Source organism: Panthera pardus, unplaced genomic scaffold (genome assembly GCF_024362965.1).
Source record: "Panthera pardus isolate Hobbes unplaced genomic scaffold, ASM2436296v1 HiC_scaffold_18, whole genome shotgun sequence".
NCBI classification, from domain to species: Eukaryota; Metazoa; Chordata; class Mammalia; order Carnivora; family Felidae; genus Panthera; species Panthera pardus.
In genome coordinates this window covers 546,323-569,905 of record NW_026526743.1, presented here as the reverse complement: position 1 = coordinate 569,905, position 23,583 = coordinate 546,323, and the positions used below count along the sequence as shown (strand labels likewise).

At 47.6% G+C, this 23,583-nt stretch overlaps 1 protein-coding gene across 5 annotated transcripts; it reads left to right on the top strand.

Annotated features, from left to right (window-relative positions):
• The first annotated feature begins 1,188 nt into the window (after positions 1-1,188).
• ZNF180 (zinc finger protein 180) lies at positions 1,189-19,790 on the top strand. Of its 5 annotated transcripts, none has more exons than XM_053905450.1 (5): positions 1,189-1,277; positions 4,194-4,283; positions 11,746-11,820; positions 16,122-16,248; positions 17,582-19,790. In XM_053905450.1, exons 1-5 carry the CDS (start codon positions 1,245-1,247, stop codon positions 19,315-19,317), a joined length of 2,061 nt encoding a protein of 686 aa, XP_053761425.1. In that variant the 5' UTR covers positions 1,189-1,244; the 3' UTR covers positions 19,318-19,790. The 5 variants fall into 5 exon arrangements, with proteins under 5 accessions (XP_053761425.1, XP_019289988.2, XP_019289986.1 ...); XM_019434441.2 differs by having other exon boundaries at positions 1,207-1,460; XM_053905451.1 differs by lacking the exon at positions 1,189-1,277 and adding an exon at positions 1,518-1,680.
• Positions 19,791-23,583: the final 3,793 nt, after the last annotated feature.

Sequence of the window (23,583 nt, the reverse complement as noted above, 5' to 3'; positions counted from 1 at the left end):
TGAAAGAAATTAATAAGCAAAGGGCAGGAGGGGACGTTATGAGAAAACAATCATGGTATTCCTTATTGGGTGATGACACAAACGAACAATTGAGAATTGGGTAATGCCAGAAAACGTAGATGACGTATGCTACAAGGAGATCACCAGCAAATATAATGCCACGTTTGCTACAATAAATCGGCCAGTTCAACACACTGTTGTTGTCTGTGTCCATTTTTATTTTTTTTTTGTTTTTATGTTAGTTTTTTATTTTAGTCTTGTTTTATTTTCGCTTTTTCGCCGACGCCGTTCATCCTTCGGGAACCCCTGGACCTGCTGGAGATGGACTCCAGCGTTCTCTACAGAAAAATGATGAGAAGGGAGGCAGGGAGTGCGTGGGGGAGTGAAGGGTTTGTAAGTTTACAATGGTTGGTGGGGGGATGCTTCTTGAGGAGGTGACATCTGCCTAAAGACCAGATGGCAAGAATCCAGTGGAATGGGCAAAGGAAGAGCCTGCCAGCCAGCATGAACAGCGTATGCAAAAGTCCTGGGGTGGGAGCCTGCCAGAGCTGCTGGTGAAGATGGAAAGGCCAGCGTGGCTGGAGCTGAGAGAGAAAAATGGCCAGAAGATGAAGGCCAAAACAGATCAGGAGGGGGAGAGTACGATCCTTAAAGTCTCACAGGCAGGGAAAGACCTCCATTTAAAAACCAAAAGGACTCTTGCTGTTTTACTAGAATGAACTACAAGAACATATCAACATATCAGATTCTTGAAGGACTCGCCAGGAGCTCCCCGGACTGTGTAACGAACGGGTTTGTAGCCACCATCTTTGGGCTTGAGGACCAAGAAGAGACGGTGCGCACCAAGCATCTGACTAGGCAGCCGTCCCAGGAGGGGACGTCCCAGGCGGGGTTTCATGGGGATTCCGTTTTCACGGCCGCTCCTGGGCGTCCAGCCGGTCCCAGGCCAGCTTTTCCCAAGTCGGCCACTGCCCACGTATCGCAGCCGTGACCTGGCCGTGCGGGTCCCGCTCCCCGTCTCGGCGCCGCGCAGAAACGGGGACACAGACAGTCGCCGCCCCCCGCGGATTCCCCAACCTGACACGGCTCGCGGTAATCCCCACGCTCGCCTCCGGGTGGAGCTGGAGCCCCGCCTAAGCGCCGCCCGTGCCGCTGGGGCTTCTGGGAATTGTAGTCCCGGCTCGCCGAGCCCAAACGCACTTCCGGGTTTGGCCAGAAACGCAGCCATTGTCCCGCGCGCGCGGATGCCTGCTGTCGCCACGCACCTGGGCTCGGAGGTCAGCCGAGTGGCCCTGCGGATGCCGAGTAGGGGAGGGGGCCGAACTAACTGAACCCGAGTCTGTCGTGTTGCAGAATCGGCGCAGGGGGCTGCTTAACCCGACTCCGTCCCGCTGCAGAGCCGTGCCGGGCCCTGAAGCTGGGACAGGCCGGTCCTGGGCCGCGAGCCCGTGGACGCCCAGGTCGGTGAGGGGCGGGGCAGCGCTGGAGGTCCCGTGCGCGCATGCGCAGGGTGTAGGCGGGAAGGTGGGTTTGGGGGTGTAGGTGGGCGACCTAGGACCTGAGCGTGCGGCGCTTCTGCGGGGTCCCGAAGTAGGTGGGGATCCTGGTGCAGCTGCAGATTCGGGAGTGCGCGAGTGCTTGATAGGGTGGTGCTCTTGTCCCAAGGCTGAAAACGCCCAGGTTGGTGAAGACAAGGCCATATGCGGGGATGTGGGGCGATCCTGAGAACCCCGCTTCCCCTCCTCCAGTGCTAGGCTGGTTTAGTGCAGGATCTGAGGACTGAAGACTGCGTTGAGAGAGTACTCGATTTCAGATTTGGAGGAGAGGGGCTCTGCCCCTATTCCTGCATTTTCAGCAGGCGTTTGAATAGGAAGCAGGACGTGGGAGGTGAGGTTCTGGGCAGTTGGCTTGGGGACCTGGGGCGCCCCCGGTAGTGGAGAGACCAGGTTTGAGTTGCAGATTCTTGCCCCAGAAGAACCAGTGCTACCTGAGCGAACTCTCTGAGAATCCCTGTTGGACTACAGATTCCTAGGTTGCAAGAGGAGCCAGGGCCTGGAGGCAGTTTCTAGGCAGGGCGCTCCCTGCTCAGGCTGGGCGTGTTGATTGGGAAGCAGGAATTTGGACTGGTGGTCCTGGGACCCCCGTAGGGTAGTGCAGGGCCTTAGGACGTTCAAGTTGGGTGCAGACTTTGGGTGGGAGGTACAGAAGTGGAGTCTGGGAGGGTCAGAGCTGCAACAGCGGCGGTGAAATTGACAGCTATTGGGGAAGGACCCCGGATGCTGCCGGCACGTTTGGGAAGTAGACAGCCCCAGGGCCTTTGCTTGGGGGCAACTCCACTTGCGGGCACGAGAATGCCCAGATTGGTAGAGGGACAGAGTCTGGGCTGTAGATTTGGACCTGGAAGGGGCTGTACTCTGTGGCATCTAGGGATCCACATTTGGGCTGGAGGAAGCCAAAAGGCTTGCTTCCCATGGGAGCTGCTCTGTCATGAGCTGGAGAACCCTCCGGACTGGTGAGCGCCCAGGTCCTGGGGCGGACTCTGGAATTCTTTGCTCAAGCGACGGTTTGGGTGTTCTGATGTTTTGGTGGCAAGCAGGCCGTGGCGCAGGTGCCCCTAAGATCCTCACAGAGGCTTGTGGGTGCTTGAGGTAGCCCGGGTATTGAGGTGCAGAGTGCGAGATGCGTCTTCTCCTTTCAGGAGCAGGGATTGCACAAACCCACAGGCTGGGGGAGGGCCCAGGTCCGGGATGTGGATTCCGTGTGTATCCGCGGGGATGCCAGCAGGAGGAGGGAACCTAGGTGCGCGGCCCCGCCCAGTCGCTGCTGGAGCCGCAGCCTCTGGTCTTGGGCAGAACTGGGAGGCATGGGCAGTCCTAGGACCCTGGTATTGCCTGAGGATGCCCAGGCGGGTGGAGGAAGCAGCTGCAGATTCCCGGCTGCAGAGGATTAGGGCTGCGCCATGGCCCCCTGCGCATACACGTGGGTATTTGGACGGGAAACGGGAGCCTGGAGGTGGGTATTAGAGGGTGCTGGGGTCTTTGTGCAGATGGCGCCCCAGTCACCCGTGGTGGTGCCCAGGTTGGCGGGAGGACAGGATCTCCCTAGGCTGCAGGTGACCGGGAAGATACTCGGACAGGAATCTGGGCAGGTGTGGCTCAAGCAGGGGCCTGTGGATGTTAGTGGAGGAGACGGTATGTGGGCAAGTTCAGGATATGGCTGCATGGTGAACCCGCATTACACTGAGTGAGAATCCTGGGGGTCAAGGGTGTGGGTAAGAGGGAGAGATGGGGGGTAGGGTTGGCGAGATGGCGTGTGGGGGTGGGATTTGCCAGGGGGGCTGTTCTAGTCTCACACCCAGAAACAATCGAGTTGGCAGAAAGACGGCTGAAGTCCACATTCTGGGCCTCGGAGGGGTTGGCACGAGCTGGTGTTTGTCAGGAAGCTCCCAGGCCTGGCTCTGTTGCTGATTCAGGCCGAGGGTACCCACGTTGATGGAGGGACCAAGTCTGAGCTACCCGTTCGGGGCTCAGGAGGGTTTGGGGCTGGGAATCGGGCAGGCGCTATTCTGGTAGCAGCCAATGGACCCAGAACGGTGGAGGCACCGAGTCCTAGGTGCAGCCCAGCTCTGCGCCTGTGCTTGGCTATTTGAGCAGAAAGTGGGAGGCAGGGCACGACAGGTTGCTGGAGGGTCAGGCCTAGTTAAGGAAGGGGAGGATTCTGGGAGGGGTGGGACATTTAGTTGGGAGTGTGGTTCCGGGTCATCAATCCCAGAAGCCCTACTCCTTGCTCCAGGAAGAGATGCTGCTGGTTTAGGGCTGCAGATTCACGTCTCGGGGGAGGGAGTGCTCACTAGGCGGTCCTCGATGTGCTGGGCATCTGTGAGGCTCCCAGAAACCCAGTGGGGCAGGGAGGGACCGATTTGTAACTGCAGATGTTGGTGGTGGGCAGGAGGCCGTGTTGGGGCCTTACAGGCAGGAGGTCCGGAGGCCTGTGATAGCGGAGGAATCAGGTTGGAGCTGCAGAGTCTTGGCCTGGGAGAGGCGTGCGCAGCTTTTCAGGCAGAAACCTTTAGAGGCGCGCTTGTCGTGGGGAATGCGTCCTGGCAGCGGAGGCTAATCCTGGGGGGGCGGGGCTGGGCGGAGGGAGGGGACCTGCGCAAGGATGCTCTGCTCAGGGCTCTTGCACCATTGCAGCTCAGGCCCTCAGGCCCCTGCCTGTGCCTGAAGGAGAGCATGGAAGACCGGGATGAGAAGCCCCCAGGGCCCCTGAAGACCGGTGCGCAGGTGAGTGGGACTTCCCCTTCCTCCAGGAGACCCACAGCTTGCTCGCACCCAGGCCCCACAGCCCGACCCTCTAGGCTCCAGAGGCTGTCCTCGTTCCCTTTGCGGTGTCCTGGGAGCTCTTGATCTCCCCTGACCTTATCCTCTATACCTTCTTGGAGGCTCCCTGCATTTACTCCCTATTTAAAAAAAATTTTTCTTTTTTTTTTTAATTTTAATTCATTTTTGAGAGAGAGAGAGACGGAGATGGAGCGCGAACGAGGGGGAGGAGGGGCAGAGAGAGAGGGAGACCCAGGATCCGAAGCGGGCTCCAGGCTCCGAGCTGCCAGCACAGAGCCCGACGCGGGGCTCGAACCCACCAACCGTGAGATCACAGCCTGAGCTGAAATCGGACGCTTAAGCAACTGAGCCACCTGGGCGCCCCCACCTCCTCGCTATTTGAACCCAGAGAACTCTTTCTGGGAGGAATTTGGCATCCTGATATCAAAGGCCTTTAGAGTACTGATTCGTTCCCCCTTGGCCAGCAGCGCACCGTTTGCTTGAGAATGAAAAATTGGGAAGAATGTGTGAGAAGTGGCCATGCAAGGGGAGCATTAAAGTTACGTAAAGCCGTGAAACGGAATATACTGTGGCCATTGATGGGACGATACACGCGTCCCAACATACAAAGATATGTGGGATCTGTGTTCAGTAAATGGCATTTAGAAATGATTGTCTTTTTTAAAAAAGATACAGTGTGTATTATAGGAAATGTGTTAGAAGGTTATAAACACGTCAGTTAACAGAGAGTGTCAGTTACACTCCGAGGGACCTTATGTATTCATTTACTTACCTATATTTTTCTACTTTTGTGCAGCTAATTTTAAAGTTAGGAAATCAACGATCGAAAACATTTTCCTACAGTAAATGTTCTTCGAAAACATTTAATTTCTTTAAAAGTGTTAAATGAGAATTTCACCTCCCCCTTCCTAAATGGTTCATTCCTGAAGCCATGAGATGGGACAGAGCTGGGTAGACGTCTGTGGTGGAGGGAGGGAGGGCTCCCTCCTGTGAGGTGTCACAGCCTGATTGGGGTGAGGAGGGTGTCCACGTGTGGGGACATCGTGACCAGACAGGGTGAAAAAGGTGGCACGGAGAATCAGAGCCCAAGTGGGGTGAGGTACGTGTCCATCTGGGGGAGGAAGATATTTGCAGTGACAGGCCCAGGGCAGGTGAGAAGGGCCTCCGTAGAGGGGTTGCCTCAGTGTGGACAACCCGAGTGCAGTGAGGGCATCCATGCCAAGGGTGGTCCAGCATGGATGGGGTGTCAGCCAAGGCAGGGTGAGAAGTGTGTCCATGTTGGGGTTGGGGACACATCCCAGTGTGGTGTGTCACAGCCTGAGAAGATTGAGGTTCTCTGTGCATGGGTGGGGGGGGGGAGGGGGGAGCCCAGGGTGGGGTATCAGAGCAAAGGCAGGAAGTCAAGGGCATCTACATGGAGTCCAAGTCCAAGTGGGATGAGGCCACCTGCAGAGTCTGAGCCCAAGGAGGGTCGAGAGAGCCCCCGTGTCAGAGTCCAGGAGGGCCAAGGAGTGTCCGTGCGGGAGAAGGAGCGGCTGTGGAAATGGGAGATTAGTTACCCACGGGGGCGCTGATCAGATGAGTAAGCCTAATAAGGCTCATGGGAGCCAGTGTTCTCACAATCAGATGTGGTAAGAGAGAGCACACTGGAGTAAACCTTAGTGATCGGTGGGAGTTGTAGGTAGCGACGTGACTCGGGGTTTTCAGTATATGTAGGTGTAGAAGTACGTGGAGACGTATGGATGTCTCAATGGTGTGTGTGTGTGTGTGTGTGTGTGTGTGTGTGTGTGTGGAGAGGGACATACACATGTGTTTTCCTATTTCTGTCCACTGTGAGGGCCCGGGAGCAGTGACAGTCTGATACCAGTTTGCACATCTGGTGCCCAGATTTCCACCCCATGCCCCAGAACTTACGGGTTTACTGTTCATAGATATTTAATGTTCCATGTTTTGCTGTTACGAATAGCACTGCTGTAAATGTCTTTGGATCTGGTTCCCTGTACAGTTGACCTCGAACGATGCAGGGTTTAGGAACACCAACCCCCTGCAGAGTCGAGAATCCATAGTTAAGTTTGACTTCCCCAAACTTAACTGCTGGGGCGCGGGGTGGGGGGTGGGGGGCTCAGTCAGTTAAGCGTCTGACCCTTGATCTTGGCTCAGGTCATGATCTCACGGTTCGAGAGATCGAGTCCTGTGTTGGGTTCCACACTGACAGTGCGGAGCCTGCTTGGGTTTCTCTCTCTCTCTCTCAAAATAAAGAAATAAAACTTACAAAAAACAAAACAAACTTAACTGCTAATAGCCTGCTGTTGATCAGAAGCCTGACAACATCAACAGTCAATGCATATTTTGTATATGTATTATGTGCACTGTATTCTTTAAAAAACAATTTGTTTTTTACATTTATTTATTTTTGAGAGACAGAGAGAGACAGAGCACAAGTGGGGGAGGGGAAGAGAGAGAAAGAGACACAGAATCCGAAGCAGGCTCCAGGCTCTGAGCTGTCAGCACAGAGCCCCACGTGGGGCTCGAACCCACAAACTGTGAGATCATGACCTAAGCCGAAGTCGGACGCTCAACCGACTGAGCCACCCAGGCGCCCCTGCACGGTATTCTTTTTTTTTTTTTAATTTTTTTTAACGTTTATTCATTTTTTTTTTCAATTTTTATTTCATTTATTAATTCCAGTATAGCTAACGTAGAGTGTTATATTAGTTTCAGGTGTACAATATAATGATTCAATAATTTTATACATTACTCAGTGCTCATCTGAATAAATATACTCTTTAACTCCCATCACCTATTTTACCCATCCCCCCACTCACATCCCCTCTGGTAACTGTCTGTTCTCTATAGTTAAGAGTCTGTTTTTTTCTTTCTCTCTTTTTATCTTTGTGCATTTTCTTTTTTTTTTTAATTTCATTTTTTGTTTTTTTAAATTTACATCCAAGTTAGTTAGCATCTAGTGCAACAATGATTGCGGGAGTAGGTTCTTTAGTGCCCCTTCCCCATTTAGCCCATCCCCCCTCCCACACCCCTTCCAGTAATCCTCTGTTCTCCATATTTAAGAGTCTCTTATGTTTTGTCCCCCTCCCTGTTTTAAATTCTTTTTGCTTCCCTTCCCTTATGTTCATCTGTTCTGTCTCTTAAAGTCCTCATATGAGTAAAGTCATGATATTTGTCTTTCTCTGACTGATTTTGCTTAGCAGGATACCCTCGAGTTCCATCCACGTAGTTGTAAACGGCAAGATTTCATTCTTTTTGATTGCCGGGTAACACTCCATTGTATATATATACCACATCTTTATCCATTCATCCATCGATGGACATTTGGGCTTTTTCCATACTTTGGCTATTGTCGATAGTGCTGCTATACACATGGGGGTGCATGTGTCCCTTCGAAACAGCACACCTGTATCCTGTGGATAAATGCCTAGTCGTGCAATTGCTGGGTCGTAGGGTAGTTCTATTTTTAATTTTTTGAGGAACCTCCAAAAAACTGGAGTGGCTGCACCAGCTTGCATTCCCAACGTTTATTCATTTTTGAGAGGCAGAGACAGAGCGTAAGCGGGGGAGGGGCGGAGAGAGAATGGGAGACAAAGAATCCAAAGCAGGCTCCGGGCTCTGGGCTGTCAGCACAGAGCCTGACGCGGGGCTCGAACTCGTGAATGGCGAGATCATGACATGAGCCAAAGTCGGACGCTCGACCGACTGAGCCACCCAGGCGCCCCTGTGCACTGTATTCTTACAATAAAATAGAATAGGTTAAAGAAAATGTTATTAAGAAAATCATAAGGGAGAGAAAGCGCATTTACGGTACTGTGCTGTGTTTATTAAAAAGATCAACATGTTTGTGGACCTGTGCAGTTCAAACTGGTGTTGCTTAAGGGTCAGGTGTACCCATGGGCAAGAGTTTTAGAGGGAGTTATGCATTTAAATTTATATACATACATTCACACGTTATCAAAACTACAGGTAAAGCGTGCTTTGATTGTGACCACTGGTGTTCTACTCGGAGCTAGCGACTTTGGGTGTTTTTCTGAGAATCTTAATGGCCCTTTCGCTCTTTTCTTCTATAACATACAACGGAAGTAGCAAGCTGCTCATTATAATTTTCACTTTCATCACATATTTATTGATTGCCCAACCAGCGGAAGGCCCCGCGTGAGGTGCTAGGGACAAAGATGACCTAGTTCTCGCAGACGGAAATACGCTTCTTGTATATTCCAAGGCTGCCTAGGAGAAGCAAAACCATCTTCCTTCTTGTGTTAGCCATCCGTGACGTCATACCCCAAAACTTCGCAGCTTAGAACAACAACCAGCGTTTATTACCGCACATAGTCTCTGGGGTCAGCGATCCGGGGGCAGCTGGTCTGGATGTTTCTGGTGCTCAGGGTCTCCGACAGGGTTGCAGTAAATTGTGGGCCCAGGCTGATGTGAAGGCTTGACTGGGTAGGAGGACCCCCTTGCCAGCTCGCTCGCTCCCGTGGCCATCGACGAGAGGCCTCAGTTCCCCGCTACACAGACCTCTCTCCAGGGCCGCACACAACACAGCAGCTGGTTTCTCGTGGAGCAAAGGATCTAAGAAAGGGAGGGCAGAGGGAGAGCACTTAATTGCACACAACCAAGGTGGAAGCCACGGTGTGTCTTATGTCATCTCAGAAGGGACACACCGTCACTTCTGTGACTCCTCGGTCATGCAGACCCACCCTGGTACCGTGTGCAAGGGCTGCACAGGGTGTGAATTCCTGGAGGTCAGGGTCATCGAGGGCCATGTTGGACGCTGGCTAGCACACTTCTCAACTCTGAATGTCCTTTAGTAAATTAAAAACAATTTTTTTTTTAACGTTTACTTATTTTTGAGAGAGAGAGAGAGACAGAGCGTGAACAGGGGTGGAACAGAGAGAGAGAGGGAGACAGAATCCGAAGCAGGCTCCAGGCTCTGAGCTGTCAGCACAGAGCCCGACGCGGGGCTGGAACTCAGGGACCATGAGATCATGACCTGAGCCGAGGGCTCCCCCAGGCGCCCTTCCTTTAGTACATTTTAATCATGATCAGAAGACACACAAGAGCTGTTGGGCCTGACGGATGTCCGTGAGAGCCTTGGCAGAGAGAGCAATCAAGGGAGCCCAAGTCTCGGTACGTGAGTCCCGCGGGCCACCCCGTTGGCCATCACCTGGGAGATTTCAACGACTTACGCGTTGGAAGCGGCCGGGCCAGGGAAGATCCTGCCTGCCTTCAGCGGCTGAGACCAAAACCCTGCCAAGAGGGTGGCAGAGCCTTACCTATCCCGTCATCCTCAACATTCAGAGTGGATCTTAAGTGTTATCCAAAACAAAACAAAAAAAACCCATAAGTGCGAGACGCTGGATGTGTTAATCAGCTTGATCGTGGCACTCATTTCACAGTGTACACATCTATTCAAAAACATCACAGGGGCGCCTGGGTGGCTCAGTCGGTTGAGCGTCCGACTTCGGCTCAGGTCATGATCTCACGGTTCGTGGGTTCGAGCCTCCCCGTGCGTTGCCGCCCATTAGGAAGGCGGTTTCTCTCTGCAGCCACGTTTCCATGCTGCATGCGTCAAAACTTGTGACTCCCGTGGGCCGTTGTCATTTTGGCTTTGTGAGTGTGGCTTGTTTGTTTTTGTTCCTTGGCCCCTGGAGCTCTTCAGTAATGCCCACGCAGCCGTTGTAAGGCAGCCTAACCATCCTGGTGTTTGTCCTGGGTACTTGTGCAGGCGACTTAGCAGCCGAGCGTTCTCATGGGGCCTTCTTTACATGGATGTGGCTCCAGCACTTAGAGGAGGGAAGGAGAGAGGGGGAGGAGGGGAGGCAGGGAGAGAGAGCACGGGCATATGGGTGCAGTGCTGCAGGAATGTTCTAGCAACTTAAACTCCCACCGATGGTATATGACACTCTTGACTAGTGGGCCACCGGGGTGGGAGTCCTTACAACAGGCAGAAGAAATGCCCTGTGTGGTCAGGATTTTGGTTCCATACAGCGGTCTGAGCAAACAAGCAGATATAGAGGTATGGATAATGGGAGCCAGAGAAGGTACAAAAATGGAAAGCAGGAAGGCTAGAATCACATGTGTTCCTGAATTGTAATGAGGGGCATCAGTGTGAATTTATAGCCTCTAATATATAGAGATAGGTAGTTATAGAAATAGAGACTTGATCTTCTCTGATTTAAAGAGGTGAGCATCTGGGGCGCCTGGGTGGCTCAGTCGGTTGAGCGGCCGACTTCGGCTCAGGTCACGATCTCGCGGTCCGTGAGTTCGAGCCCCGCGTCGGGCTCTGTGCTGACAGCTCAGAGCCTGGAGCCTGTTTCGGATTCTGTGTCTCCCTCTCTCTGACCCTCCCCCGTTCATGCTCTGTCTCTCTCTGTCTCAAAAATAAATAAACGTTAAAAAAAAAATGTTTAAATAAAAAAAAAAAAAAAAAGAGGTGAGCATATTTTTGTATATTTACTGGCCATTTTATTTCTTCATAGTTGAGTTGCACGCGCATTTTCCTTTGTCCCTTGTAGTGTTGAAGGTCCCTTTTTCTTACTGATCTAGAATAGGGCTTAATAAAAAAAGTCAAAAAACTTTTTTAATGTTTATTTATTTTGGGGAGAGAGAGAGAGAGAGAACAAACCAGAGCATGAGCAGGGGTGGGGCCGAGAGGGAGGGAGACACAGAATCCGAAGCAGGCTCCGGGCTCTGAGCTGTCAGCACAGGGCCCGACGTGGGGCTTGAACTCACAGACTGTGAGATCGTGACCTGAGCCAAAGTCAGATGCTTAACTGACTGAGCCACCCATGTGCCCCCCGCCCCCAAAATACTTTTTTTAAAGTAGGTTTCACGCCCAGCGTAGAGCCCACCGTGGGGCTTGAACTCACAACCCTGAGATCAAGAGTCAGATGCTTAACCGACTGAGCCACCCAGGCACCCCTAGAACAAATCTTAATAGTATAGATTCTTACTGATGGTGCCTTTGTTGGTGGCACTTTTTGCCAAACATTTTCTGAAGTTAATTTTGGAATCTTTATGATTCTTTGGTCGCACTGTAGTCTGTTTTATTTGCTTACAACTCTGCGATCCAGGAGTTCCGACCACCTGGTTGAACAGTTCTTTTCTCGCACACGGTGCCTGGAATCACTCAGCTCCATTGCGCTGGTAGCTGGGCTGGCCTGGAAGACCGACAGAGATCTCAAGCCCGTGTCTGGTGTCGCATTGCCCCTCCAGCTGTCCCCTGTCTCTCACTCTCTCTCTCGAGCTTCCCAACGGGAGGGAGCAGACGTTTTGTAGGTGGGATGTGTGAACACAGGCGGTTTGTCGAATTCTAGCCTCCTCGCTGTGGCGGTTTCGAGCCATGACTTAGTTTCCTGGTTATTTTCCTTTTTCTCGTCTGTTTCCTGCTCAGGACTCTCTCCTTCCTCCAGAGAGTATCGTCAAGGTTGAGAAAGAAGATGCCGGGTCATTGGCCCTTCCATCCCCGGTGAGTTGGCCCTCTTTACCCTGGGAAATGTAGAAATGTGCATGTCCGCTGGGGGGCAGGGGCCAGGCTGAAGTGACCCGGGAGGTGAGCAGAAAGGGAGGAAACAGGTATGCAAGTGGGCATCGTTTACGAAAACTTGGTTAGCTATCATGTAAAAGATTGCAGAGAGTGATAGCTACAAGTTTGAGGCGGAGGGGCTCTTTTTTTATTATTTTTATTTAGAAAAGATTTTTTAAATGTTTATTTTTGAGAGAGAGAGAGACAGAGCAGGGGAAGGGCAGAGAGAGAGGGAGACACAGAATCCGAAGCAGGTTCCAGGCTCCGAGCTGTCAGCACAGAGCCCGATGCGGGACTCAGACTCACAAACCTCGAGATCGTGACCTGAGCCAAAGTCAGACGCTTAATCGACTGAGCCCCCCAGGGGCCCCTCTCCCTTCATTTCTGGATCTACCAGAAACAGTCCAGTTTGATGTCACCTTTTTTTCTTTAAAGGATTAAAAAGATTTGACTCTGTTTACGTGGTTTCAGGGAAGGATTAAGTGGAGAAAATAAGTTAATCAAGAGAGGGAGGAGATACAAACTAAAAAGCAGAGTCCCTGATTAGCACCAGAGAAATTCATTCAGGGCGTGTGTGAACTTGTCGGCTCTACAGAGGAGGAAGGACCCGTTCAGGAAGAATGGGGCTGAGGGAATTCTTCGAAGGCTTGGGTTTTTCTCTGTGAGCAATCTGGTCGTTATCGGTGGGGCCTGAGGGCGGCACTTGGAATGGAGAGGTAGGTGCCTGACGTGAGTGGAGAAGGCTGAAAACAGTAGTGTTGTATTATGAGAGACAGGCAGCTCCAGGAGGTATAACAGGGTTGCTGGCCAGTCTGAAAGGATCATTATGAGGTAGAGACCATTAATAGTGTCCCATCCAGCTGCTTTTGTGAGTTCTCTTTCCCAGTGGCATTCCGGAACCTTCTTTCCATTGGTCATACGTTGACATTCAGATTCATTTTTGCAGCCAGGGTACCTTCAGCGAAAGTCCCATAAGGCAAGATACTATTTGAAGGGGGATTTTTGAACGTATCCAGTAGAAAGATTAAAAGGAATGCCCCCTGGACTCTACACTGAATAATTACGATGGAAAAGATAACAGGGGCACCGAATGGAAAGGAAAAGAATATAGACCAGCAGACAGTAATAGGGGATACTCGAATCGAGGAAGGGCCCCAGACTGTCAAAGCACGAGAAGAGAGAGGGAGAGATTATGCGGAGTGTTGTAATCAGAGGTGGGCCGTTCCATGGTTGTGACTTGAGAGGGGGATTCCTCTCAAGTGTCTCAAGGGATCTGGGGATCTCAAGGTCTGGGGGCTCACGCTGAGAGTGGGGTGCCGAAGAGCGATTCTCAGGGCCGGGAGTTGGGCCAGCGCGAGGCATCGATGCCTGAGGGCACGTGTTAGGCAGAGTTGAGGCTGCATCCCAGCCTCCGACTTCAAGCGTACGTGTTCGTTTCTCTATCCTTCTAGCTCTTCGTCTGTAAAAATGGTGCCGCTGCTGCTATTTTCTCACAGGGGCCTTGTGAGAATAGTTCACAGCCTGATGCCGCCCGGGAAGTGCGTCGTTGACGTCACTCAGTTTCATATGATTGTCAGGGACCTCTACAACCGGATGCTAGAGACAGGGCAGGCTGAGACCATACAAGTTCTTGAAGTAGAGGGTAAATCCCAGGTATTGTAAGTCTTCGGTGGGTGGGGCTTGGTGTTCAAGGGGTTGGTAGGACAAAGGTCCAAGAAGTAAGGTAAATGGCGTGAGTTTCAGTGTAGCTGAGAGGACACGCACCCTCCCCCTTTGATGCTGAGCGAACCGGAGCCTGTGAGGTTTGCAGAGGAGGGGTCTTTGCGGGGGACGGGGTAAGTGTAGGTTTCCATTAACACAGGGATGTAGAGGGAATGTTTGGTAACGATGTTGAAGCTGTAGGATTTCGTTACTACAGAAGTAGAGGTCCCAGGGGCACGGTTGAAGGGCTCGGGAAGGAATTTTGAGGAGTGGGAGGTTTGGGGCAGGTGAGAGGAAGGACAGAATAAGTGGGGATAAAGCCAGTACCCACACATCGAAAAGCTTTTCAAATGGGTGTGTGATAAGGGATACCCACTTGACTTAGTTGGTTGAGCGTTTTACTCCGGCTCAGGTCACGATCTCACGGTTCGTGAGTTCGAGCCCCGCGTCGGGCTCTGTGCTGACAGCTCAGAGCCTGGGGCCTGCTTCGGATTCTGGGTCTCCCTCACTCTCAGCCCCTGCCCCACTCGTGCTCTGTGTCTCTCTCTCTCAGAAATAAATGAACGTTAAGAAAAAAAAATTCAAATGGGTGTGCAATAGGCCTGATGAGATCCAGGTGTGAGAGAGAACCTAAACCAGAATTTGGCCCCAAAGTCAGATTATTTTGATCGATGGTGAAGTCTGTTGAGACTACAGATTCACTTATTGAAATCATTTGCCCAGTATGTGTTTCTTGTCTACGGTACACCAATATGCTGAGCCGCTTTGCAAACTATCAATACCCTGCCCCTGCCCTCACGGATTGCAGCCTAGTGACGTAGATGGCCGTTGCACAAATGAGCAGACTCAACGGTGTGGGGAGTCTTAGGAGAGAAACCCGTGGGACCTTCGGAACACATAGCCGGGGCTGGAGTGGGGGTAGCGGTGCTAATCTAATCCGGCATTGTTTATTTGACATGTGAACAAGCTTGATATTAAAGGGACCTACATTGAAGAGTGAAGGGGAGTGTTTATAAAAAGGAAGTGTGGATTGGAGCTTGGAAACCAGTACCTAGAGAGCCACGTTCAACACGGGTGGCGGTGTGCGAATGATATTTCTGAACGCCGTTTTGGGTTAATTATGAACCCCTCTGAGATTTTGGTGAAACTTACAGGTCCTGACTTAGAAAAATGCAGGTGCGGCAGCATTTTGCGTGGAGTTTCACGGGCTTCCGGGGACCGTGTGTCCTGTTCACGAACACAGCTTAAGGATACCAGGTCTATCTAGAAAGTCCTTTAGCGGCAAGTGGCGTTCCACTTCCCTGGGTTTTGCTGCCTTTGGCTAAATACAGATCACCCTCAGCACTTTATTGGATCAAAATTCCTGCCCAGTAGGCTTGGAAACGGGTCCTTTCTTGCTTAGAGGAGGCAGTCCAAGCCCCCCTCTCCATGTCAGTAACCACAGCGCGTCTGTCTCTTAAAGGCTCTACGTTGCAGCTCTGAGTGTGGACAAAATAGAACTGTCGTCGGAGGACTGAGAGCTCAGGGTAACAGTCACATTGGCTGTCACTTAATTTTTTTAGAGTTCTCAAACCTGATAACCTTAATAATTTTCCAGCCGTTTTCTTTTTTGTTCGGGAAACTGCCAATAGCTTTTCATATATCGTCACAGTTAATTTACTGAACAACCCTATGAGTTGGGAATGATTAAGCCTAATAAATAGAAGTGGGATGGGGCACGTGGGTGGGTCAGTCAGTCAAGAGTCTGACTCTTGATTTTGGCTCAGGTCATGATCCCAGGGTCGTGGGATCCAGCCCTGCTTCAGGCTCCGTGCTGACAGTGCACAGCTTGAGGTTCTCTCTGTCCTTCTCTCTCTGCCCATCCCCCCCCCCCAAAATAAATAAATAAACTTTAAAAAAATGGGATAAACTCAGCTTAGAAGGCAGATGGTCAGATTAGATATATATTTTTAAAATGCAGACCTGTGCTCTTAATAGATGAGAAAACCCATTTCTTCCGAATCTGGCCCACCGCCTGCGTTTGTAAGTAAAACTTTATTATAATACGGTCACGCCCATTTGTTTATATATTTTTTGTGCCTGCTTTCTTGCTGGAGGAGGGCTGAGTGGTTGTGATAAAGACTGTATGGCTTACAAAGCCTAAAATGTTTACTCTCTCACCTTTGACAGAAAAAGTATGCTGACTCTGTTTTGTTCCATTTGGGGAATTTGGAGAGAATTCGTTACTGGCAATTCTATATTCACCAGTGCAAAAATCAGAATGAGCATTTTGTTCAAGGTGAACAAGAGAGAAAACAATTTATATCTGTTTTTATCCGTTGTTCCTCTTTGGGGTTGTATCAACAGATCCAGCATCCAAAACCCAAAGGGGTTTCCCTAAAAGGCACCTGTACACCTTGACTAGAATCCTTTGGACACTGACAGCCTCAGGACAATTTCCAGGCCATCAAGTTTTCCTTCTTCCCTTTGTCAGTCTTTTCCTCCTTTATGAACATTGGAAGGAAGTGATGCCCAGCTGAGCAGGAATGTGTGTCCTGTTTTAGGAAGGAGAGAACTTCAAAATTGTGACTGTGGACTTCACTCAGAAGGAAGAAGGCACTTTGAACCCTGTTCAGAGGACCCTGGACAGAGATGTGATCCTAGAGAACCACAGGGACCTGGTCTCTTGGGGTAAGAACACAGTCCCCTTTAATGAAGTTTGTGTATTGAAATGATTTCCATTGATTGAGAACTATGGAGTTCGGAGGCCAGAATGATTTTGACCACACATAGACTGTGTTTGTGCTTTTTATTCCCCAGTGAAGATTCAATTTTAATGCATAGGGTAGCAAAGGTACAGCTTCTCAGGTTTGAGCTTGTTCAGTCTTCATGGTTCCTAAAGGCCAAAGACTGGGACCAAATTCTGCAGTGATTTTCTTTTGTCCCCAGCCCCAGACACCCCAAAGCCTGTTTAGTTCCCCATCTGCTTTTCAAACCAGATGCGGTCTCCTCATGGGAGCCAGGAGATGAATACAAACATTTCCTAACATACATATCCAGGTGAGAAACCGACACTTAGGAGTCAGTACATATATTGAAGATTTGTTTCAAAAATCCCCATCGGGCATGCCACATGTGTCTCCATTTCCCACTCCTATTAGACTGTGTACGTTGCCACTTTTTCCAGAGGTACTCTCTGTTGCTTCACCTAGTAACCACACGGGCTTCTGCTTCCGGGCTGATCTCCATTCTCTCTCACTTGGAACCCCAGGAATCCATCAGGCCGTAATAATTGCTTCTAAAGCATTTGGGGAACCTGGGATAACAGTGCTCTCACTCTTTTTCCTGATTCACAAAGTAGTTTGCCCATGTCCTACTGACACAGACTATTCGAGCACGTTTCGTGCCTCCAGCAGCACAGATACTATCCTGTACTTCAGTGAGCATGTGTCTAGCACTAAAGAGGGTAGAAAGGACTCTGTTTTTTTGCTAAGGTTTGCACAATTGTTTGTTATTTTGTAGGTTCTATATGGGTGATCTTACTTTGGAATATGGAGGTATTTGGCATTTAAAATATTTTTTATTCAGCAACACTGGGATTAAATAGTTTTTTGGTTTTTTTTTTAATGTTTATTTATGTTTGAGACATAGCACAGGCAGAAGGGTGGAGAGAGGAGGCATAGAATCTGAAGCAGGCCCCAGACTCCAAACTGTCTGCACAGAGCCCGATGCAGGGCTCAAACTCATGAACTGTGTGATTATGACCTGAGCCAAAGTCAGACGCTTAACCAACTGGGCCACCTAGGCGCCCCAGTAGTTTTATTGGGCTACTGGTAGTTCTCAATGGGCTGTGGTGGTTCTTTGCTTGCTGCTTCTTCCCACCCTTCTCTTGTCTTAATCCAGGCTATAGGTCCATAGCTGAAAACAAATCCACCTATATTTTGCATACTTTCTTGTCAGCTTTTTCCCAATATTCCAACTCTAACATTGTTTGGCTAGGATGTTTTATTTTGCTCTCTTCTAGACTTGGCAACTGCACTTGGAAGAAGAGAATCAACATCAAAGCAGAACATTTTTGATGACGAACCATTCCACGGAGTGAAGCTAGAAAGGTTGACAAGAGATGATCCTTGGTTAGCTTCATGTGAAGAAGTTCGGGATTGTAAGGACCAGTTGGAGAAGCAACAGGAAAAACAAGAGAGACTTTTGAAGGAAATGGCCTTTACTCACAGGAAAGCTATTACTTATGAGAGAGTCTGTAAAAATGCTGAACTTGAGGAGAAGAGTGGTCTGAATCCCAGTCTTCTTTCACCCCAGATGATATCCATAAGAAACCATTTTCATAAACATGCCTCACATGTAAAAAAATTGCATTATAATCCTATTGTTAACAGTCATCAGGTGATTCATGACAGTGAGAAACTCTGTGACAGTAATGAATGTGGAAACCCCCACCAGAACATTCACCTTATTCAGTTTACAAGAACTCAAACAGAGGCTAAATCCTATGGATTTAGTGACAGTATTCAATCTTTTAGCAATGATGTACCCTTAAATATACATGAGAAAATACATGCCAGAGGAAGATCCTTTGACTTTGAGGAACGTGGGCAAGTCTTGAACCACGGTATATCCCATAATGAACAACAGAGAATCCCTGTTGAAGAGAGTCAATATAACTGTAGTAAAACCTCCCAGAGTTCATCCATTGCTCAAAACATGAGAAATTCTGAAGAGAAACCCTTTGAATGTAATCAGTGTGGGAAATCCTTCAGCTGGAGCTCTCATCTTGTTGCACATCAGAGAACTCATACAGGGGAGAAACCTTATGAATGTAACGAGTGTGGGAAATCCTTTAGCCGGAGCTCTCACCTTGTTTCCCACCAGAGAACTCATACTGGAGAGAAACCTTACAGATGTAATCAGTGTGGGAAGTCTTTCAGCCAGAGCTATGTTCTTGTTGTGCATCAGAGAACTCATACTGGAGAGAAGCCTTATGAATGCAATCAATGTGGAAAGTCCTTCAGGCAGAGCTACAAACTTATTGCACATCAAAGAACTCACACTGGAGAGAAGCCCTATGAATGCAGTCAGTGTGGGAAGTCGTTCATCCAGAGTTATAAACTTATTGCACATCAGAGAATTCATACGGGCGAGAAACCCTATGAATGCAATCAGTGTGGAAAGTCCTTTAGTCAGAGTTACAAACTTGTTGCCCATCAGAGAACTCACACAGGGGAAAAACCCTTTGAATGTAATCAGTGTGGGAAATCCTTCAGCTGGAGCTCTCAGCTTGTTGCACATCAGAGAACTCACACTGGGGAGAAACCCTATGAATGTAATGAGTGTGGAAAATCTTTCAACCGCAGCTCTCACCTTGTCATGCATCAGAGAACTCATACTGGAGAAAAACCCTACGAATGTAATCAGTGTGGGAAGTCTTTTAGTCAGAGTTACGTTCTTGTTGTACATCAGAGAACTCATACTGGAGAAAAGCCCTATGAATGCAATCAGTGTGGGAAGTCCTTCAGGCAGAGTTCATGCCTTACTCAACATCAAAGAACTCATACTGGGGAGAAACCCTATGAATGTAATCAGTGTGGAAAAACATTCAGCTTGAGTGCTCGACTCATTGTACATCAAAGAACTCATACTGGAGAAAAGCCCTTTACGTGTAATCAGTGTGGGAAAGCTTTCATTAATAGTTCTAAACTTATTAGGCATCAGGCAACTCATACTGAGGAGAAACCCTATGAATGAATGTAACGAGTTTGGAAATCTTTTAGCCAGAGTATATTTCTTTTTCCTTTCCTTTTCCTTTTTCTTGCATTTCTTCCTCCCTCCCTCTTTCTCTTTTTCTCTTTCTTTTCCTCTTTCTCTTCAATTTCTTTCTTTCTTTCTTTCTTTCTTTCTTTCTTTCTTTCTTTCTTTCTTTCCTTCCTTCCTTCCTTCCTTCCTTCCTTCCTTCCTTCCTAGCTTGCAGTCAGCCTTCTGTCGTGTATCTGGAAGTTCATTCTAGAGAAGAAAGAACAATGAGTCATATACTTTACTTAGCAATTCCATATCAAAAAATCAAACTTGGCATTTATGACACATTGTCACATAAGTAACAAATATTGGCACTTTTCCTTGCAGAAAGCACTCCAACTTGAATCTGAGAAAATTGCCACTTGCTATGGAGTGATTGTGAGTGAAGTAGAGCTCTTTAGCAATAAAGAGTAAATGAGAATGCACACACTGGTGGGCTTGTTGTTGAGTAGATTGGAAAACTGCTATAGTATTAGAAGCTAGGCTGGAAAACAATATTTCAGTATCATTTTATGACACGATTTCCCCGGTAGCTACTTTGTAATCCATTTTATGCAGTGCTTTCTATTATATGTGAAGATTTCTTTAAAAATAGGATATGGCTATGATATGAAGTGAAAAAAATGCAGGCCAAGAGAATCGAACATTAATTTCTAGAACCATTGTGATATTTGTGTATGGATCAGAATTGAAAGGGATTCTGGGTGTATCTGATTTTTAGGTTTATGCCTGGTTTTCTTCTTTTTTGGAATGTGTGCTATTTTACTATACTAAGTAATATGAGGAGTAAAAATTAAAAACAAAAAGTAAACCAAAGATTTCCATCTTTGACCATTTAGGAAAGACTAGGTGGCTAAATAGAGATCCCACAGGGTTCTGAGATTTCCATTTGGATTAGCTTGAGCAGGTCACTCCTTACAACTTAGATTCCCAGAGATTTTCCTCATTGAAAATTAAATGTTTCCCTGGCAATGGGATACTGGAAATTTAGGCCAGAAGGGGTCCTGTATGAGCGATGGAGAATACACAGGCTGTGCAAAGGGCATTTTAAAAAATATTTCCAAAGCAGTATAAAGGAGCTCTATTTTAAGGGTCCTACCTCTCCCCTCTCCCCGTGCCATGCAGTCTTGTCTTCTTTCCTCTGGGATGTATTCCCTAATATGAAAATCTTATGAGTGGGAGGGCACTATCACGGCTAAGTGCTCATCACCTAAATTATGTTTGCAAGAGTGATTTTAGGCAAGATTTGTAGCTATTGGTTGGATTGTAAGATGTGGTTCACATGTATTTCTGGCCTTTGCCCCTAAATCTTGAATTCTAATCCTATGGATTATCATGGACCTGACACCTCTGATCCTAGAGAGTTAATAAAAAGTAAGCAGAGAGGGGCACCTGAGTGCTCAGTTAAGCATCTCTTGACTTTGGCCGGGTCATGATCTCCTATTTGTGAGATCAAGCCCCACTTCAGGCTCTGTGCTGAGCATTGTGCCTGCTTGAGATGCTGTTTCCCTCTCTGCCCTTCCCCTGCTTGTTCTGTCTCTCTCAATAAATAAACAGTAAAAAAAAAAAAAAAAAAAAAAGGAAGCTGAGAGTTGAAATGGGAGACCAGAGAATAGATGTGAATGCCCTGGAGGAAAAAGGAGAAACCATAAGTGACATCTGATAGTGGTTGCCCTTAATAAAATTCTGTCCCCATGCGATGATGCTAAGTGGAGCCATCTCTGTGAAGATTAAGCCAGAGTACAGCACACATAGCAATGACAAGTTCTGGGGAATGGTTGTTGATGGCTAGAAAACTGGCTTCACGCACACACTGAAAGATCTTCAGTCAATGAATGCACAGAGGAATAGCAGGTGTTTTCCGCCCATTGCCTTTTGGGGACAATATAAAATTGTGAAATACCCTAATTTAGCAACAGGACCTGAATAGGCTTCCTCCCAAATTATAGATGAAACTAATGCCTGTGCTAGGATAATTTTCTTTCTTTTTAAAAAATATACATACATTTAAAGTAATCTTTACACCCAACGTGGGGCTCAAACTCATGACCCTGACATCAAGAGTTGTATGCTCTACCGATTGAGCCAGCCAGGCGCCCCAAGGATGGTTTTCATTGGGCATGGTGAATCTTCCTTTGAAGGCAAGAAGCCATGATTGTACAAATGAGTAAAGCCAGTGCGTCTCAGAATGAGGGCTCTGAATATTTCAAGTTTGGAAGGTGATTTACTGGAAATTAATCTCTTCAGTAAACATTGAAAATAATTCATTGAAAGTGAAATTTTTAAAACTGCAAAAATTTTGGGGAGAGAGAGAGAGAGAGAGTGTGTGTGTGTGTGTGTGTGTGTGTGTGTGTGTGTGTATTTTGGGCCAGTTTGAATATGTGAGTCGCCTTTGTGCACCAAGTCATAAGGTTATATCAGTTCCTGGGTGGTGACTTACATTTGCCAAGTACACTGAAGTAAGATAGTCAATTAATAAATAAAAATATTAATTTATATAATTTACTCAATACTTTCCTTTGTAGGAAAGGTATTCTTTTAATTTAAAGGTAGTCAACCAAAAATAAGTTAACTGCATGTGACAACAGGCCAAAAATATGTAATTAAACTTCTGAACCTAAAAATTCTGGTTAAAAGGGAATCAGTAGCTTGATTTTAATGGCATATGTGTGGCATTTATATATATAATGATGTGTGTCGTATATATATGCATATGTCACATGTATAATGATGTATGCATAAAGTTGTGCGTAAAATTCACAAAGATGAAGCTGTACTTTGCCGGAGAAGAATTTATAGAGACTTTACACGCCACGTATCTTTCACCATACTCCAGTAAAATTAGAAATAAATGAAAAGTGACCAAAATGTTTTTTTAACTACCTAGATGTTAGGAAATACTCTCCTAGAACCAGTTTTTCACTTTTCCCCAGCGTTATTGAGATATAATTGACATATAGCACTGTGTAAGTTTAAGGGATACAGCATAACTTGATTTCCATATATTGTGAAATGATTATCACAGTTAACGTTCATCATCTCATATAGATACAAAACCATGTTTTGTTTTGTTTTGTTCCTGCTGACGAGAACTCTTAAGGTTGACTTCTCTAACAACTTTCAAATATACCCTATAGCAGTGTTAACTATAATCATGTGTCCTCCCACACTCCTCCTGCTCCGTCTTTACTGCTTTTGCACGTTTCCCATCTTATTTTGTAGTTTGATGTTTCAGCTTACTCCTAGGCTCGAAAAGATAAATGTGTTTTATTGATGGTTTTTTGAGAGATTTCAGCCAGGAGAGGGGAAATGCAGATTTGTAAGTACTGTTTTCAGATACACTTTTGTATTTTTAAATTTCATCTGGATTTTGCACTCCATCAATATTGTCTATTCTGTATGTCTTACTTAACCTACTTGACCAGTTAACCTTACCTATGCCTTCAGAGCTTTCTCTTGAAAAATTAGTATTTTTCCAGTTTGTTGATGGAGGTTGCACATGGACTGTTTCACTGTTGGAGACTCAGTGGATCATATCAGGAATTAGCGCATTACTCTTTACAAATTATAGCAGCCTGGGTTCTTAGTTGGGAAGCACATGAGCTAACTCTAGCTAATTGATTGAGAAAAGGATATTAGGTGGGTCCAAGAATTGGCAAGAAGCAGTAAGATTGCGTTCAGGGCTTTATACACGGAAATGATTGGCAGAATGATGCTGTAGGGTCTATGAGATTTCCTTGCTGTTCCCGAAGTTCCTTAAGATATATTAATTTTTCTTAATATAACTACATTGATTTGTTCTAATTCCAAATCTGAGGCAAGTGCCTCGGTCTGGTGGATCCCAAGCTGTGCCTGCATCTGAGCTATGTGGTAGGTTGAGAGGTCAAGGTCACTAGGTCTCGTGTTTCCTGGAGAGTCTGTAATGGTGGGTGGGCTCGACATTCCGCTTATAAGAACTAAGTAGCCAATTTGTCATTCATAGAATTTTATTCATTTGCTAAGCAGCAGCTGGAAAAGTTTCCTGTATAGACCTCTCTACTACGTAGCCCATAAGGCAACATTTTCTTCACTTTCTGTACTTTGACTTAAATATGTATATATAGCCTCTTATGTAACATAATACAACTATCTCTCTTAAAATCAAAAACATGCTCACTCTCTTCCCCATATAGGGATAACCTAGAGCTTCACGTCATTACATCCAATTCCAAGTCTGGG

What these genes read in the sequence shown, in the direction of transcription:
- ZNF180 (XM_053905450.1), top strand. Translation starts at nt 1,245, where the DNA reads ATGCCTGCTGTCGCCACGCACCTGGGCTCGGAG. An exon ending in CCCTGAAGACCGGTGCGCAG is followed by an intron (nt 4,284 to 11,745) that starts GTGAGTGGGACT and finishes TTTCCTGCTCAG; the next exon opens with GACTCTCTCCTTCCTCCAGA. An exon ending in CATTGGCCCTTCCATCCCCG is followed by an intron (nt 11,821 to 16,121) that starts GTGAGTTGGCCC and finishes GTCCTGTTTTAG; the next exon opens with GAAGGAGAGAACTTCAAAAT.